At 65.3% G+C, this 15586-nt stretch overlaps 2 protein-coding genes and 1 long non-coding RNA gene across 15 annotated transcripts in view; 1 reads left to right on the forward strand and 2 right to left on the reverse strand.

The window, feature by feature from the left end:
* The window catches only part of SUGP2 (SURP and G-patch domain containing 2), a 24954-nt gene extending 23217 nt beyond the window's left edge, over nt 1–1737 (reverse strand). For 5 of the 12 annotated variants that reach the window (XR_011382893.1, XR_011382891.1, XR_011382892.1 and 2 more), the window contains exons 1-2: nt 1293–1395; nt 621–754 (exon numbers count right to left, since the gene is read on the reverse strand). Coding sequence is in view for 9 of the 12 variants with exons in the window: in XM_070059042.1 (XP_069915143.1) it covers nt 621–741 (121 nt within the window). In the remaining 3 variants the exon portion in view is untranslated. Of the gene's footprint in view, nt 1–620; nt 755–921; nt 1056–1211; nt 1506–1565 lie in introns of those variants that run through there. The other 7 variants (XM_070059046.1, XM_070059049.1, XM_070059048.1 and 4 more) reach the window with 7 other exon arrangements.
* ARMC6 (armadillo repeat containing 6) lies at nt 1479–12224 on the forward strand. 2 transcript variants are annotated; one of them, XM_070059053.1, is made up of 8 exons: nt 1479–1584; nt 3701–3846; nt 4337–4419; nt 6465–7038; nt 8900–9045; nt 9847–9978; nt 10291–10428; nt 11338–12224. In XM_070059053.1, the coding sequence occupies exons 2-8, from the start codon at nt 3726–3728 to the stop codon at nt 11548–11550; spliced, it is 1407 nt and encodes a 468-aa protein (XP_069915154.1). In that variant the 5' UTR covers nt 1479–1584; nt 3701–3725; the 3' UTR covers nt 11551–12224. The 2 variants fall into 2 exon arrangements, with proteins under 2 accessions (XP_069915154.1, XP_069915153.1); XM_070059052.1 differs by lacking the exon at nt 1479–1584 and adding an exon at nt 1700–1840.
* Nucleotides 5564–14610, reverse strand: LOC138845699 (uncharacterized). Its single transcript, XR_011382894.1, has 2 exons — nt 14474–14610; nt 5564–6298 (listed from the first exon to the last, which is right to left on the reverse strand). It is a non-coding gene; the product is annotated as an uncharacterized lncRNA (long non-coding RNA).
* Nucleotides 14611–15586: the final 976 nt, after the last annotated feature.

A 15586-nucleotide genomic window follows, 5' to 3' on the forward strand; every position in this document is an offset into this window, starting at 1 on the left:
CGCCCACCTGCAGGCCAGCCGAGGCTCCCGGGGAAGGCGCCTGGTGCCCGAGGGAACTCACCAGGCAGGGCGGGCGCGAGGGGCTGCCTCCCGAAGGCCCAGGGCCCCCTCCCCGCTCCCCAGCGCCTTCCAGTCTTGCACGCAGTCTGCAGCCGGCTGGGGAGCCGGTGCGGGTGGCGCTACCACCTGGGGGCCGACTCCAGGAGGGCGGATTTCAGGGCCGCGGAGCCCGGCGCGCGGGACCCGGCACCCGCGCCAGCACCGGGGGGCCTGAGTCCAGAACCTGTCTTTCCGCGGGGGGGGGGGGGGGGGGGCGCCTGGCGAGGAGGGGCTCCCGGCGCCACCAACCCAGGCGTGCCCGTGCCCGGCGGGAACCTGAGCTCTCAACCAATGAGACAATGAGGCGGAGGCATGGGATGCCTGCGGCCTGGGGTCAAGTCCCGGCTGGGGGGGGCGGGGGGGGGCAGCAGGTGCCGGCTCAAGTCCCTGGGCCCCTGCCGCCCAGGCGGGAGACCCCGATGGCGCTCCGGGCGCCCGCCTGGCCCGGCCCCAGTCAAGGTAGCGAAGGAACCACCTGCAGGCTGCGAGCCAGGCCCTGAACACCGGCCCCTCCGCTTTACCTTGCGGCTTCAACCCCAGAGCTTCGCCCACGGCCTCGGCGCCCGCGTCCACGTGATACCGGGTGGCTTTTTCTTGCAGGACAGCATCCAGCGTCTCCTGTGTGATCCGCCGCGCTGTCATGTTTCTCTGCCCGCTGGCGAGATGGGGGGGAGGGGGGACACGGTAAGAACCACTCTGGCTCGCTCGCTCTCCCACCTAATCCCCAGGACAACGAGGCACTAATCCCTGATCCTGGAGGGGGCCCGCAGGTGTGTGCCGGCGGGGCGGGGCGGGCCGCCCAGGAGCCTCCAGGGAGCTCACCAGGGGGGGTGGCCCTCGCAGATACGACCCCCGGGGCAGAGTCCATTCCAACCGAGCGCCTCCGTTTTCCCTATCCGTGCAATGGGCCGCCGAGCGGGGCAGGGGGCGGGCCGCCGAGCCCGGCCAGGCAGCCGTTACCCGGCCCCGCGCGCAGGCGGAATGAATGAACCAGGGACCCGGGGAAGCCCTCCGGCCGCGACCCGCCTCCTCCTGGCTTTTCGGGGGTGAAGAAAAAAAAAAGGGGGCGCCCGGCCCCGGAGCCCGCCGCCCCCCCTACTCTCCAGGCCTACCCGGCCGGGACGCAGCGGCCATCACAGCCCCCACCAAGGCCGAGTCCGAGCACCCTCGCCCCCCGCCCGGGAGCCACCCACCCACCACGCCGGGGCCGGGCCGCACCCCGAGACCACCGCGCGCGCGGAGCCGCCCCCGCCGCCGCCTCCGGTCCCTCACCCGCCGCCGCCACCGCCCCGCGAGGCGGGGACATGCAAATGAGCCAACGGTCTCCGCAGCGCCGCGCCGCGCAGGCGCAGGCCGCCGCCGAGCCCTTGTGCGCAGGCGCAGGCCGCGGCCGCCGGGCCCTCTTGCGCAGGCGCGCTGCCCGCTTCTTCGGGGCGGACGCTCCCCAGGCGAAAAATTTTGCTCACCCAGGGGCCGACGACCACGGTGAGCGGTCTGGGAAAAAAACGGCAGAGACGCCGCCGACGCGCTCTAGGTGGCTTTCTTCGCTCGCCCAGTGCTCGTGGTCACCTCTGGTTATCCCGGGAGCTGGTCCGGGGCGGGGGGCTGAGGGGCGCCCAGCCGAGGCGGCGCCACTGCGCCTGCGCACCTGCGCGCGTACGGCGGCCGGGAGGGGCCAGAGGCGGCGGCGCCGGTGACAGCTGCGAGCCGCACCTGCTCCCCACGTGGCGGCGAGGACCGGGTGAGACGCTGCGGCCGCCGAGCCCCGTCGCGCGCGGAAGGGGCGGTGGGCGCCGCGGGGTCGGGCTAGTGGCTGGCGCGACCTTTGGGGACTTGGTTTTGGAAAACGGAAAAAAAAATCTTACAGAAGCCTCTGGGGGACAAAATGCCCCGTGTTCCTGACCTTTGCTTTTTTTTTTTTTCCATGCATTTTTTTTTTCATTCATTCAACACCTCTGTACCAAGCGCCGCCTGCGTGTCGGGCCCGGTGCTAGGCAGTGGGTGCAAGGAGGTGAGGCTGTACAAGGCAAATAAGTGAATGGTGATGTCGCCCTAGATACCGGAAGTTAATAATAATAATAATAAAGGGATGAGATAGGATAACGGGGTCAGCTTTAACCACCGTGGGCTTTTTAAAGTTTAATTATTATTTATTTGAAAGGCAGAGCGACACAGACAGATACAGAGAGAGCTTTTCCATTTCTGACTTGCTCCTTAAATGGCCACGACGGCCAGGACTTTGCCAGGCCAAAACCAGGAGCCAGGAGCTCCATCCAGGTCTCCCACGTGGGTAGCAGCGGCCCAGCTGGCTTCCCCGGGGTGTGCATTAGCAGGGAGCTGCATCGGAGGGAGGTTCATGGGGCCAGGGAGCTGAGGCCAAAGAACCTGGGCTCTGGCTGAGTGACCGGCAGCCGGGGAGGGCTGGCGCGAGTGGCACAGGTGGCACTGAGGCTGGATGGAGTGGGGGTGGGGGCAGGCGTGAGGCCGCTCCCCTGCGTGGCCGCCGTGGCCCGGGTGCCACCACCCTGGGGTCCCCGGGGAGAACCCCTTTACCTGGAAACCGGGAATCCTGACTTCCTTCACCTCTGGCCTGGGAAATCCTTTGCAACCCTTAGCTTGGCTAAGTCTGGAGCAGAAAGGAGGGGAGGGGGTTTCCCCGCCCAGGAGATGTCAGCGGAGGTGGGTGCTGGGCTCTTGTCCGATGAGCGGGGCAGAGCGGGTGGGGCAGGCTCGGAGACAGGGTGCCCGGGCGCCCAGACCGGGGACGCGGAGCGCGTACACCTGGCGGCCGGCTGAGTGCTGAGCCTGGGGCTTGGAAGGGAAAGGGGTCCCGTTCTTCCCCTCCCCCGCCTCGGGGACGGAGGCTGTGCGCGACCTGGGGGAGATTCCTCCCCAGGGTTCACTGCTCGGCGCCGGACTGGCAGCAGGCAGGGAGCCTCCCTTAGGGTGCCAGCCCCCCATTTGGTGCTGGGGGGAGGACTCTGGGAAGCTTTCCTTGGGGGCGGGGCCGCGACCGCCTGGGCAGGACTTGGAAGTGGACAGTCCTGCGCTGCTCCCGGGGGCTGCTTTGTTCGGCTCAGGCCCCTCTCATACGCTGGCTAATTTCTAACCTCTTACCTAACAGAATGATGTGCCCCCTCCCCTCCAAACCACCTCTTTTTGAAAAAGATTTATGGGGGCCGGCGCTGTGGCACAGTGGGTAAAGCTGCTGCCTGCAGTGCCGGCATCCCTTAGGCGCACCGGTTCGAGTCCCGGCTGCTCCACTTCCGACCCAGCTCTCTGCTGTGGCCCGGGAAGGCAGTGGAGGGTGGCCCGAGTCCTTGGGCCCCTCCACGTGGGTGCAAGGCACCCAAGGACTGGGGCCATCACTGCTGCCTCCCCGTGCGTTAGCAGGGAACTGGATTGGATGCAGAGCGGCTGCGGGCGTCCCGAGCCGCGTCTCTACCACGCTCCAAGCACCTGCCCCTGTCTGCACTTTGAGACCCCAAGGGGTGCTGGGGCGTCACCCTTCCCTGAGACTCCGCCCCCACAGGGGCTCCCCGGGTAGCGGCCAGGCCCCGCCCCTGCCACGCTGAGGCGCCCACTCGCCCCGACTTCTCAGCTCCCAAGCGGCCTCGCGGGCGACCATGGCCTCCAGGTGCATCACCCAGGAGACCTTCGACGCGGCCGTGCGCGAGAACATCGAGGAGTTCGAGATGGGGCCCGAGGAGGCGGTGCAGGAGGCGGCCGAGCAGTTCCAGTCCCAAGGTGGGCGATGCCGCGGGAGGCCCCGCCCCCGCCTGCTCTGCCCCTCCCGCGCCCGGTGGGCAGTGGTCGAGGGCCACCAGACCCCCGAGGGTCAGCAGCGGGCAGGGCTTGCCCTCAGGGAGAGGCGGGGAGCTGGGAGTGAGCACCCCCCTCCAATTTTGAGTCCAGCTCCCCGTCGCGTGAGTCAGTCCCAAGCCAGAGGGCACGGGAGGAGGGGGCGGTCCAGCCTCAGGGCACAGAGCGGTGTGGACGCAGCTGACGCAGTGGGGGCTGCGTGGGGGAGCAGGGTGCAGCCAGGTGGGCGTGCTGGGCTGTGGGGGGTCTCCTCTCTGCCCCGAGGCAGTCAACCCGCCCACCGCTCCCGCTGGGTGGCCAGCGGCTGTGATTGGCGGCCTGGCCCGCCACTGGGGCCTCCCCAGGGGGGTGGTGCCAGCAGGAGGGACGGAGGAGCTGCCCCCTGGGTGGACTCCGCCCCTCACCCTCCCCACAGGGGTGGATCTGAGCAACATTGTGAAGGTGGCACCGAAGCTCTCTGCAGACGGACTCCAGGAGCCCACCCACGAGGTCCTGAAGGTGAGTCCCGGGCACGGACTGGGGGCGGGGCCCAGGGTGCCCCGGACTGCCTGGGTTTGCAGCAGGGGCCCCCCGAGTCCACGTCCGGGGGCATCACAGCCTCTTGGGGGCCACTGGGCTCTGCAGGCCACACGTGCCCCGAGGCGGGGCCGGCGGTGCGCTCCTGGTTGAGCTGGTGCTGGGAGCCAGGGTCAAGGGCACCGCAGAAGAGCCTGTGCCTCCCAGAGAGAGACGGGTGGCCGTCAGGAGGTCACAGTAAGGCCGGCACTTCTCGAAAAATTAACACTCATTTTCGTCTTATTTGAGAGGCAGAGGGAGCCGGTGCCACCGCTCACTAGGCTAATCCTCCGCCTTGCGGCGCTGGCACACTGGGTTCTAGTCCCAGTCGGGGCTCCGGATTCTGTCCCGGTTGCCCCTCTTCCAGGCCAGCTCTCTGCTGTGGCCCGGGAGTGCAGTGGAGGATGGCCCAGGTGCTTGGGCCCTGCACCCCATGGGAGACCAGGAGAAGCACCTGGCTCCTGCCATCGGATCAGCGCGATGCGCCGGCCACAGTGGCCATTGGAGGGTGAACCAACGGCAAAGGAAGACCTTTCTCTCTCTCTCTCTCTCACTGTCCACTCTGCCTGTCAAAAAAAAAAAAAAAAAAAAAAGAGAGAGAGAGAGAGAGAGGCAGAGGGAGACAGAGACAGACACATCTTCCACGCTGGCTCATTCACCCAGTGCTGGCGGGACAGAGGCCGGGAGCCAGGGGCTCCACCCAGGTCTCCCACGTGGGTGGTAGGGATCCAGTTACCTGAGCACCTCCCAGGTTGCAGGAAGTTGGATCAGAAGCAGAGGAGCTGCGACAGACCCTGGCACTGACGGGGGACGCGGGCAGGCATCCCAGGCTGTGCCAGTGCCTGCCCCGGCTGCCGGTTTTGAAGTCAGGCTGTTGGTGGGGTTGTAGGAGTTCCTTACGGCTAAGCCGATGTCCGAGGTTCTCCCGTCCTCCCGTCCTCGGTTCACCCCGCCGCTGGCTCCCATGTGGGGTAGGAGCTCCTGAGTTTGGAGGCAGTCCCACTGGCTTGCTCTTGGCTTTGTGACTTGTGCTTTTTAGGGGTGTAAACTTATTTTTTTATGTTTGTCAAGTTTCTCAAAAGACTTATTTATTTGAAAGAGTGACAGGGAGAGAGAGAGAGAGATCACACAGGTTCGCTCCCCAGTTGGCCACGACAGCCGGAGTTGGGCCAAGCCGAAGCCTTTATCTAGGTCTCCCACATGGGTGCAGGGGCCCAAGCACTTGGGCCATCCTCCGCTGCCTTTCCAGGCCATAGCAGGGAGCTGGATGGGAAGTGGAGCAGCCGGGACTCGAACCGGCACCCTCACAGGACGCCAGCACTGCAGGCGGCGGCTCCCTGTGCCACAACTCCAGCCCTGTGGCATGCAGTTTCCTGTTGCATTCCGACACCTGCTCAGTTAGGTCCACAGCCCTGAGCCCAGCTCAGCTTGAAGAGTGGCCCGACTGGTCTGCCCTGTCCACGCTGCCTTTCCCCCAGTGGCTGAGAGCTGGATTTGGGTTGGGCAGCCGTGTGAGGCGTGTTTGGTTTAGCGGGTGCTCGGCAGACACACAGGGTGAACGGGAGACGTCCAGATGAGCAGGTCGGTCCGATGGAGGCAGCTTTGGGCTTCCTTCTCAGGTGTCGGCCTCTGATGCCTGGAGCAGACAGCTGGAGTCGCGGCCGACGTGTCGGTCTCAGGATTCTGCCTGCTCGGCTGGGCTCAGCTGGGAGGTTCTTCTGCTGGTCTTGGTTGTGGACACTCGGTCGTGGCTTCTTGGCCAGGATACTGACACGGGTGGGACCTTCTCTCTCTCTCTCTCTGTCTCTGAAGGTCAGGGCTCCTTAAAGTACAGGGTGTGAGAAAGCCCCCAGCTGGAACTCGTCCCCCCGTCACTTCTGCTGCAGGCCCAGGTCCCAGGGAGGGGGACCCCACGCTGACGCCGTTGTGGGACCCTGGGCTTCTCCTCCGAACTGAGCTGACGCTGAGGTCTCTCCCGTGTGTCCCAGGCCCTGGACGCCCTGCGGGAGTCTCTGAGCTGCTCCCGCCCACAGGAGGTGGCCACCCACCTCAGCTGGTTTTGTGACCAATGCAAGCAACACAAGGGCAGCCGCTTCCTGGCTGCCCAGAAGGGAGCCTACCCCACCGTCCTTGCCGCCTGCAAGCTGGCTGCGGCCGGCGACGCAAACCTCCTGCTCCCGGCCCTCAACGCCCTCTCGGCCCTGACGGATGGCCAGCCTGACCTCCTGGACACCCAGGGCCTGCAGCTGCTGGTGGCCACGCTGGCCCAGAACGCCGACGCGGCCGACCCGACCTGCTCGGGGATCCGCTGCGTGCGCCACGCCTGCCTGAAGCATGAGCAGAACCGGCAGGGCCTGGTGAAGGCCGGCGTGCTGCCCCTGCTCACCAGGGCCATCACCCGGCACGGCGGCCACGCCGGCGTGGTGAGGGAGGCCTGCTGGGCCCTGCGTGCCGTGACCTTGGACGACGACATCCGCGTGCCCTTCGGCCGCGCCCACGACCACGCCAGGATGATCGTGCAGGAGCACGGAGGCTTGAAGGTGCTCATCGAGGCCGCGCAAGGTAGGAGCGGGGCTGGCGGGAGCCGGGCAGCCGCGTGCGCAGAAGCCAGCGAGACCCACCGCAGCCCGGCACGCGGCAGCCCTGGCAGAGAGACCCGCGTGCCGGGCTCTGGGGCCACCCGCCATGTCCGCCCACGCTGGCCCGGGGTGGAGCACGGGGAGCCCCCCAGCGGGAGATAAGAGGCCCTCGGCACAGCAGGGTCCCAGGGAGGCCCACACTTGCCGTCTTTCTTGGCCACGAATTCTCACGCCGATCTGGCCACGGGAGGTCACACTGTTGACCTTCGGACCCTAAAGTCTGTCCCCACCCCCTCCCCAACCCTGCTCATCCACTGCACCCACACGAAAAGGCCTGACCAAGGTCCAGCACACAGAGCGCACTAGAAGAGGGAGCTCCCCTCCCCTGGCCGCCCGTGCCCTGCCTCCAGGGCCAGGCCCCTGTGTGCGATTCCAGCTCTGTGCCAGAGACGCCGACCCTCCTCAGCCTCCCCCGGGCCTCCAGAGGTGCTGGAAGGGGTTCCTGACCCTCTGCGATGCGGGCTGCCCTGCCAACTTGCCCGTGGCCGCGCAGTCCACCAGGCCCCCTGGGCAGGATGAGGGGTGCGTGCATAGGTGGAGGGAGGGAGGTTTAAAGATTTACTTATTGGGACCAGCGCTGTGGCGTAGTAGGTTAAGCCTCTGCCTGCAGCACCGGATCCCATGTGAACACTGGTTCGAGTCCCGGCTGCTCCTCTTCCGATCCAGCTCTCTGCTGTGGCCTGGGAAGGCAGTGGAGGACGGCCGACAGCTTGGGCCCCTGCACGCACATGGGAGAGCCAGAAGAAGCTCTTGGCTCCTGGCTTCGTATCAGCAGCATAAATAAAGAGAGGTTTTGCTTATTTGTTTGAGAGACAGAATTACAGTGAGAGAGAGGAAGAGAGAGAGATAACATCTTCCATCCACTGCGTTCGCTCCCCAAATGGTTGCAACGGCCAGGGCTGGGCCAGGCCAAAGCCAGGAGCCAGGAGCTCCATCCGGGTCTCCCTGTGGGTGGCAGGGGTCCAAGCACTTGGGCCATCGTCCACTGCCTTCCCAGATGCATTGGCAGGGAGCTGGATGGGAAGTAGAGCAGCCGGGACTGGAGCTGACACTCCTATGGGACACCAGTGTCGTGGGCAGCAGCGTCACCCCTGGGCCACAGCACCCGCCCCGCAGATTATTAGTATTAGCGTTAGTATTAGTATTAGCGTTAGTGTTAGTATTAGTGTTAGTATTAGCATTAGCGTTAGTATTAGCGTTAGTGTTAGTATTAGCGTTAGTATTAGTATTAGCGTTAGTATTAGCGTTAGTGTTAGTATTAGCGTTAGTGTTAGTATTAGCGTTAGTGTTAGTATTAGCGTTAGTATTAGCGTTAGTGTTAGTGTTAGCGTTAGTGTTAGTATTAGCGTTAGTGTTAGTATTAGTGTTAGTATTAGCGTTAGCGTTAGTGTTAGCGTTAGTGTTAGTATTAGCGTTAGGGTTAGTATTAGCGTTAGCGTTAGTATTAGTATTAGCATTAGTGTTAGTATTAGTGTTAGCGTTAGTGTTAGTAGCGTTAGCGTTAGTATTAGCGTTAGTGTTAGTATTAGCGTTAGTATTAGTATTAATATTAGCATTAGCATTAGCGTTAGCATTATTTTTGGCACCATCATGGTTTCTTCCCCTCGGCTGGTCTGGAATGCATTCGGCGGGGTTGGGTGGGGGGGCTGCTCTCCCACCTCTCTTGGCAGCCAACAGGGGGCACCGCAGGCCCAGGAAGCCCTCAGCGGCCCCTGGGGTCTTTGCCCTGCGCCCGCTGGCGTCGGGCCCCGGGGTCCCAGCCGTGACCGGCGTGTCCCCCGCAGCGTTCCCCGACGACCCCGGCGTCCTGAGCGAGCTCTGCAGCACCCTGTCGCGCCTGGCCGTGCGCAACGAATTCTGCCAGGAGATTGTGGACCTGGGGGGCCTCGCCGTGCTGGTGACGCTGCTGGCCGACGGCAGCGACCACCAGGTGGGGCCCCGGAGCCGGCACGGGGCGCGCGGGTCCCCTGGCCACCCCCTCCCCGCTCACGCCCCCCCCAGCCCCGGCCAGCAGGACAAGCACGGGCCAAGCTAGCCGGCTCTGGGGGCGGCCGCTGGAAGTCGAGTGCAAGTGACCGGGAGCCCACAGGGGCAGCGGACGCTGGCAGCGAAACAAGCCCCTCCCCTCCCCCTCCCCCTCCCCCCAGCCCCCTTAACCTTTGTGTTTTCTTGTGGGACCGGAAGGACCCGCGTGAGACCTGTTGGCCAGGGCCGGGCCAAACCCTGCCCTGTGATGTCGGGCAAAGCCCCAGCCCTCAGGACCCCAGGCCTAGGACAGGGCAGGGCCCCCCGCCCATCATTCCTTGCTGTGTTTGATTTCTTAGGTTTTGTCTGTATTTATTTTCATTTTATTTGAAAGGCAGAGAGACAGATCTTCCACCCACTGGTTCACTCCCCAAATGCCCACTGCAGCCAGGAACCCAGGGACCCGAGCCCTTGGGCCACCCCTGCTGTGCCCCGGAGTGATCGCGAGTGGAGTAGCTGGGACTTGAACCAGCACTCCAGTGTGGGGTGCAGGCGCCCCATGTGGCCACCTAACCGCCAGGCCAGACACCGCCCGCCTCTTATCTTCTAAAATCTTATTCATTTCTTTGAGAGGCAGAGAGAGAGAGACAGATAAAGACGGCACTTCCGTCTGCTGGTTCACCCCCCTAATGCCCACAGCACCCCCAGCGCACGGGCCCCGGGGAAGGGGCCTGCCCCGGGCTGACCACCCTCGGCCCCCGTGCAGGACCTGGTGAAGCACGCGCTGAGCGCCCTGCGGGCCATCGCGGGCAACGACGACGTAAAGGACGCCATCGTGCGCGCCGGCGGCGCCGCGTCCATCGTGGCCGCCATGACCCGGCACCTGGCCAGCCCCCAGGTACCCGCCTCGGGGGACCCACAGGGTGGGGCGCTGCCGGGGCCCCGCCCACTTCCGTACCCGCAGGGGGCCCTTTCTCCCGCCCTCAGGCAGGGCCGGGGCCACGGGCTCCTGCTGACCCAGCGTGGACGTGACCTCGGGCGTCCCGGGGGTCATTGCCGGCGCCCGGGAACCGTCCGAGCGGGGCTGGTGCCCTTGTCACCCTGCCACCACCAGGGCTATTCTGGGGACCGGCCGAGGGAGGTCGCGGTGCCCTCCCCGGGGTGCTGGGAGGAGGCGGGGTCCCAGCCGTGCCCGTGCCCGGCCCCGCAGGTGTGTGAGCAGAGCTGCGCAGCCCTGTGTGTGCTCGCCCTGCGCAAGCCGGAGAACAGCCGGGTCATCATGGAGGGCGGCGGGGCCCTGGCGGCGCTGCGGGCCATGAAGGCGCACCCACAGGAGGCCGGCGTGCAGGTGCGTGGGGGGTGTGGCTTGCAGTGGGGGGGATGAGGGGCGCAGGCAGGGAGCAGGGCGCAGTCCCTCCCTGGCCCAGGCTGTACCCTGGCCCGAGCCCCCTGGGGTCTCCTCCCTTCCCACCTGTAAAATGGGCAGAACCCACCCGGAGCTGCCTGCATCTAACCTTCTCTAATCTTTATATGTGGTTAATTTTTATCTGCTTATTTTCATTTTATTTGAGAGAGAGAGAGAGAGTCTTCCACCCATTGTGTCACTCCCCAAATGCCCACAAGAGCCAGAACCGGGCTGAGCGGAAGCCCAGAGCAGGGAGCCCAATCCGGGTCTCCCACGTGCGTGACATGCACCCAGCTACTTGGGTCAGCGCTACCTCCCGGGGTGCGCACTGCCTGGAAACAAATTGGGAGTGGAACCAGGGCTCCGATCCAGGCCCTCCGATATGGGGTGCAGGCATCCCAGACGGCGCCTGAGCCCTGGCCCAGCGATGCCCCCACCTACAGACCCGTCCTTGGCAGGGTTCCCCACCCGTGCAGTGTGTCCACGCGGTGTGAGATGCCGTGGATTGGCCACAGGTGCACACGGGCCCTCTGAGGGGACCTGAGCGTCTGTGGACTCTGGTGTCCGTGGGGGGTCCTGGACCCGTCCCCAGAGGGTACAGAGGGGTGACTGTCACACGGCTCCCCTCCTCCCACAGCCTTGCCCAGCTCAGCGCCAGCCTGCAGGGCCCTTGGGCTCCCGAGAGCCCCACACCCCCACCCCGGGGCCAGTCCCAGGTGTTGCCGTGAACCTGTGTCCCTGCTGGGAGAGGAGGCCGTGGGCTCTGCCTCCCGGGGCCCCTGAGGGGCGGGGGGTGAGGATCCCGGGGTCAGAGCGGACCGCCTCAGCGCTCGCCGCCGCTGTCTCCCCCAGAAACAGGCCTGCATGCTGATCCGCAACCTGGTGGCCCGCAGCCAGGCCTTCTCCAAGCCCATCCTGGAGCTGGGGGCCGAGACGCTCATCGCCCAGGCCCGGGCGGCCCACCGGGACTGCGAGGACGTGGCCAAGGCCGCCCTGCGGGACCTGGGCTGCCGCGTCGAGCTGCGAGAGCTGTGGACCGGCCAGAAGGGCGACCTGGCGCCGTGACCGGGGGCGGGTCCAGGCCCACCCCCACCCCACCCCCTGCAGCGAGATGTTTCTGGAAGGAATCTGGCTCGGTGGGGGCGACTTTGGGCAGCAGCAGCCCTGGGACCCGGCAGCCCCCCGCCCTCGTCCTGCCGGAACACCCTCCTCATCTGCAGACAAGGGGCCGCCCGCTGCCCACCGCCCAGTCTCAGAGCCGGGCGGGCATTCTGGCACCTGTTCCCACGGCCCCAGGCCGCTGCTGCCCACTTTTCTCATCTGTGAAATGGGTCTCAGACGCCTCGCGCGGCTGGCCAGGAGGCAGGGAGCAGGCTCATCTGTGTCTGGGGTCCTGGCACGGGATGGGGCGGATGCCGTGGCGTAGGGGGCTAAGCCTCTGCCTGCAGAGCCGGCATCACATGGCGCGCTGGTTCAAGTCCCGGCTGCTCCTCTTCCAATCCAGCTCTCTGCTGTGGCCTGGGAAAGCACTGGAAGATGGCCCAAGTGCTTGGGCCCCTGCACATGCGTGGGAGACCCAGAGGAAGCTCCTGGCTCCTGGCTTCTGATTGGCCCAGCTCTGGCCATTGAGGCCATTTGGGGACTGAACCAGTGGATGGAAGACTCTCTCTCTCTCTCTCTCTGTAACTCTGCCTCAAATAAATAAATAAATCTTAAAGGGGAAAAAAAAAAAAAAAGCCCAGGATGAACAACAAAGAAGTACCTGCTGAAGCCGTGCAGGCTCAGGGGTGCGGCCGGGGCCCCCAGAGCAGGGTGGCCGCGGAGTGAAGGGGCTTTGGGGACATCCGGGATGGGCAGAGGGACTTCAGACAGTTCGCGGGAAATGTACAGAAATGTCTATGTAGGAGCCAAAGATTCCGAAACCCCTACATACATTACTTTTGGGGGAGGGGCAGGCGGGGTTTAGAAAGGCAGAGTGAGAGAGAATCTTCTGTCCACTGGTTCAGTCCCCAAGTGGCCATGACAGCTATGACTGGGCCAGGCCAAAGCCTAGGAGCCTGGAACTCCATGCTGGACTCCCCCGTGGCGGGGTAGCAGGCGCGTTAGCAGGGAGCTGGATGGGAAGTGGAGCCGCGGCACCGGGAGCAGCGCCCCCGTGAGGCGCTGCCTGGTGGTGCAGGTGCCGGTTTCACCCGCGCATTAGCACCCACCCCTCAATTACTCCTAAGATTTTTCCGGGAAAGTTTTGAATGACCCCATCCCCCACCCCGCCCCAGTAGGCATGCATTTCAGAATTTTTTTTTTGCACCAAAATAAATAAACAATTCATTCCATCTTCTGTAAACTTTTGGAAATACCGTCCTTTGATTGACATTCGCCCTCGGGCAGACAGCGCTGATCAAGATGGGTGCCCAGGTGCTGTCATCGGCGCTTGGGCCACGGTCAGCCCATGTCCCCACGGGCAAGTGACACAGTCTCCCTGAAACGGGGAGTGGGGCAGGAGAGAGCCCCCTCCAAGGGGTGTCAGCAGGGCTGCGGAGGTGGGGGTCCCCAGGACGGCCGCCCTGCACGGGCCCTGCCTGCCTGCCTCAGTTTCCCCATCTAGAATGGGATGGGTGTCCTCAGTGCCCACCCCCAAGCATTCTGGGGGTGCCCAGGCAGCTGTGGCGGTGCAGACCCTGGCCGTCCAGCCCCACAGTCTCAGCTGGAAGTCATCCAGCAGTCACCGGGTGGTCCAGCAGGGGTCAGAGCTGCTTCAGAGTCCCTGGCCATACGCATGCCCTGCTCACCCGCCCCGGACGCACCCCGTCCTGCACCTAATGCTGCCCCTGGCCCTCCAGGGGCCAGAACTCGGCTGAAGAGGGAGGGGCATCCCCAGGCTCCGCCTACCCCTGGCGTCTACATCTCCCTAGGGGCCAGCTGTGAACCTGCGACCTGGTTCTCCCCCCACGCCCCCACGACCTTGCAGGGGACTGGCCAGATGTGGGTGAGGGGTCTCGCGCTGGCCCCAGCTGCCCTGACTTCTCTCTGAGCCCGTCTGTGTGTGTGACCTTGGGCAGCCCTCGGGGATGTGTCCATCTGTCACTGCTGGCCGGTTTCCAGGGAGGCCTGAGGCGTAAAAGCCCTGACAGTTCCTGGCCCTGCCTTGCTCCCAGTCTCCCCAGGGCTCCCCACAGGCCCCACCGCCCACCCTCGTCTTCCTCTCTGCTGCCCACTCCCCATCTCCACCACACTGGCCTCCCCCACCCCAGGGCCTTTGCTTGTGCTGTGCCCGCCACCCGGAGTACCCTTGTCCCAGCTCCTCCCCGTGGCACCCGACGCCCCCACAGGGAGGCCCCCGTCTCATCGCTGTCCCTGACCTCTGACCCCATCTGAGGCCTGCGTGTTTATATGCTCTCCTGTTTGTCTCTTGGTCATCCGTGAGCCCCTGCAGGGTGGCTCCCATGCCCCGCCGCACCCCGACTCCCTGCCCAAACGCCCTGAGACACTCACGGTGTGGTGGGAGGGAGGCCTCCATCCCGCAGCCCGGGCCCCCGGCCAGAAGCGGCCTTATCAGTGCTCCCCACCTGAGCCTGCTCCCCGCCCCCAGGCTGGCTGGGGCCTCACACCGCCTCCACACAGTGGGGTCAGCAGGCCTGGGTGTCCAGTCCCACCCCCTCTCTGCACCTGCCGCCGCAGGCCTGGCTCGCGGGATGCCTGCCGCACAATGCCGCTTCCTTAGGGAGCTGACCTTGTTGGTGACATTGAGATGGCGCGCAGGGAGGGGGGGGGGCACGTTCAGGCCAAGCCCCTGCCACTGTGCAAACCCAGGCAAGTGGCTCAACCTCTCTGAGCCTGGGCGGCTGAGGAAGACCACCTGGACCAGTCGGGCTTGGCTGGCGGGGGGAGGGGGTCTCCCGCCAAGGGAGGGGCTGAGGTCCCTGTGAAAGCCACACTGCAGGCCTCTTCCTCACGAGACCCCCGTTTTCCAAACAAGGAGGAGACTCACCCCCATCCCAGGGGCCGCTGAGGGGCGAGGACCCCCAGCTCGCCTGCCTCCGTCCATGTCCTTCCTCTCCTGCGGACATCGTTGACCTTGACCCCGGGCAAGTAGCTTCCTGTCCCCCGCTGGCACTTGGGTGGCGGTCTGCCCCCCCCCCCCCGCCATGTCACATGCTTTCTGGGGTTCCTGGGAGGCAGTGGCAGTGTCTCGTCCAAGCCGAGGGGGTGGGGCAGGAGGGCCTACATCCCATGCCCACGGCGGGGGGTGTTCCCTCGCTGTAGCCAAGAAGCATCGCCCGCCATTGTTGGCAGGCGGCTGGGAGGCTGGCCGGTGCCAGCCTGTTGACAGGCGGGCAGAAGCCGGAGCCCAGCCAGCGCCTCTGGCACCATCGGGAGAGGCAGCCCGGCGCTGGGCCGCTGCCTGACCCTTGCCTCAGTTGGCACTGTCCCTGGGACCGCAGCAGGTGCTACCAGGAGCACCTCCCTCCCAGAACCCTCCGGTGGGGGCTCCTCCAGCATCGACCGCTGTATCTGTGGGCGGCCACGCGCGCCTGCCGTTGATCTGTGTCTAGGAAGGGGCCGTTCACGGAGAAACGGGCTCAGGGGGGAGCTGTCATCCGTCAGGCACTTAACTGTGACCAAGCCGTTGTCAAGATTTTCAAAATTTATGGGAGAGGGAGAGGAGGGAGAGGGAGAGGAGAGAGAGGAAGAGGGAGAGGAGGGAGAGGGAGAGGAGAGAGAGGAAGAGGGAGAGGAGGGAGAGGGAGAGGAAGGAGAAGGAGAGGGAGAGGAGAGAGAGGAAGAGGGAGAGGGAGAGGAGGGAGAGGAGGGAGAGGGAGAGGAGAGAGAGAGGAGGGAGAGGGAGAGGAGGGAGAGGGAGAGGAGGGAGAGGAGAGAGAGGGAGAGGAGGGAGAGGGAGAGGAGGAAGAGGGAGAGGAGAGAGAGGAAGAGGGAGAGGGAGAGGAGGGAGAGGGAGAGGGAGAGGGAGAGGGAGAGGAGGGAGAGGGAGAGGGAGTGCTGGTTCCCTCCCCAAATTCCCACAGTGGCCAGGCTGAAGCCAGGAGCCAGGAACTCCATCCAGGTCTCCCACGTGGGTGGCAGGGGCCCAGCTGTTTGAGCC

This window comes from Oryctolagus cuniculus, chromosome 16 (assembly GCF_964237555.1).
Source record: "Oryctolagus cuniculus chromosome 16, mOryCun1.1, whole genome shotgun sequence".
Taxonomy (NCBI): Eukaryota; Metazoa; Chordata; class Mammalia; order Lagomorpha; family Leporidae; genus Oryctolagus; species Oryctolagus cuniculus.

Coding starts and splice junctions, on each gene's coding strand:
- ARMC6 (XM_070059053.1), top strand. CDS start 3,726: ATGGCCTCCAGGTGCATCACCCAGGAGACCTTCGACGCGGCCGTGCGC. Junction 3,847..4,336: donor CGAGCAGTTCCAGTCCCAAG/GTGGGCGATGCC, acceptor CCCTCCCCACAG/GGGTGGATCTGAGCAACATT. Junction 7,039..8,899: donor GCTCATCGAGGCCGCGCAAG/GTAGGAGCGGGG, acceptor TGTCCCCCGCAG/CGTTCCCCGACGACCCCGGC.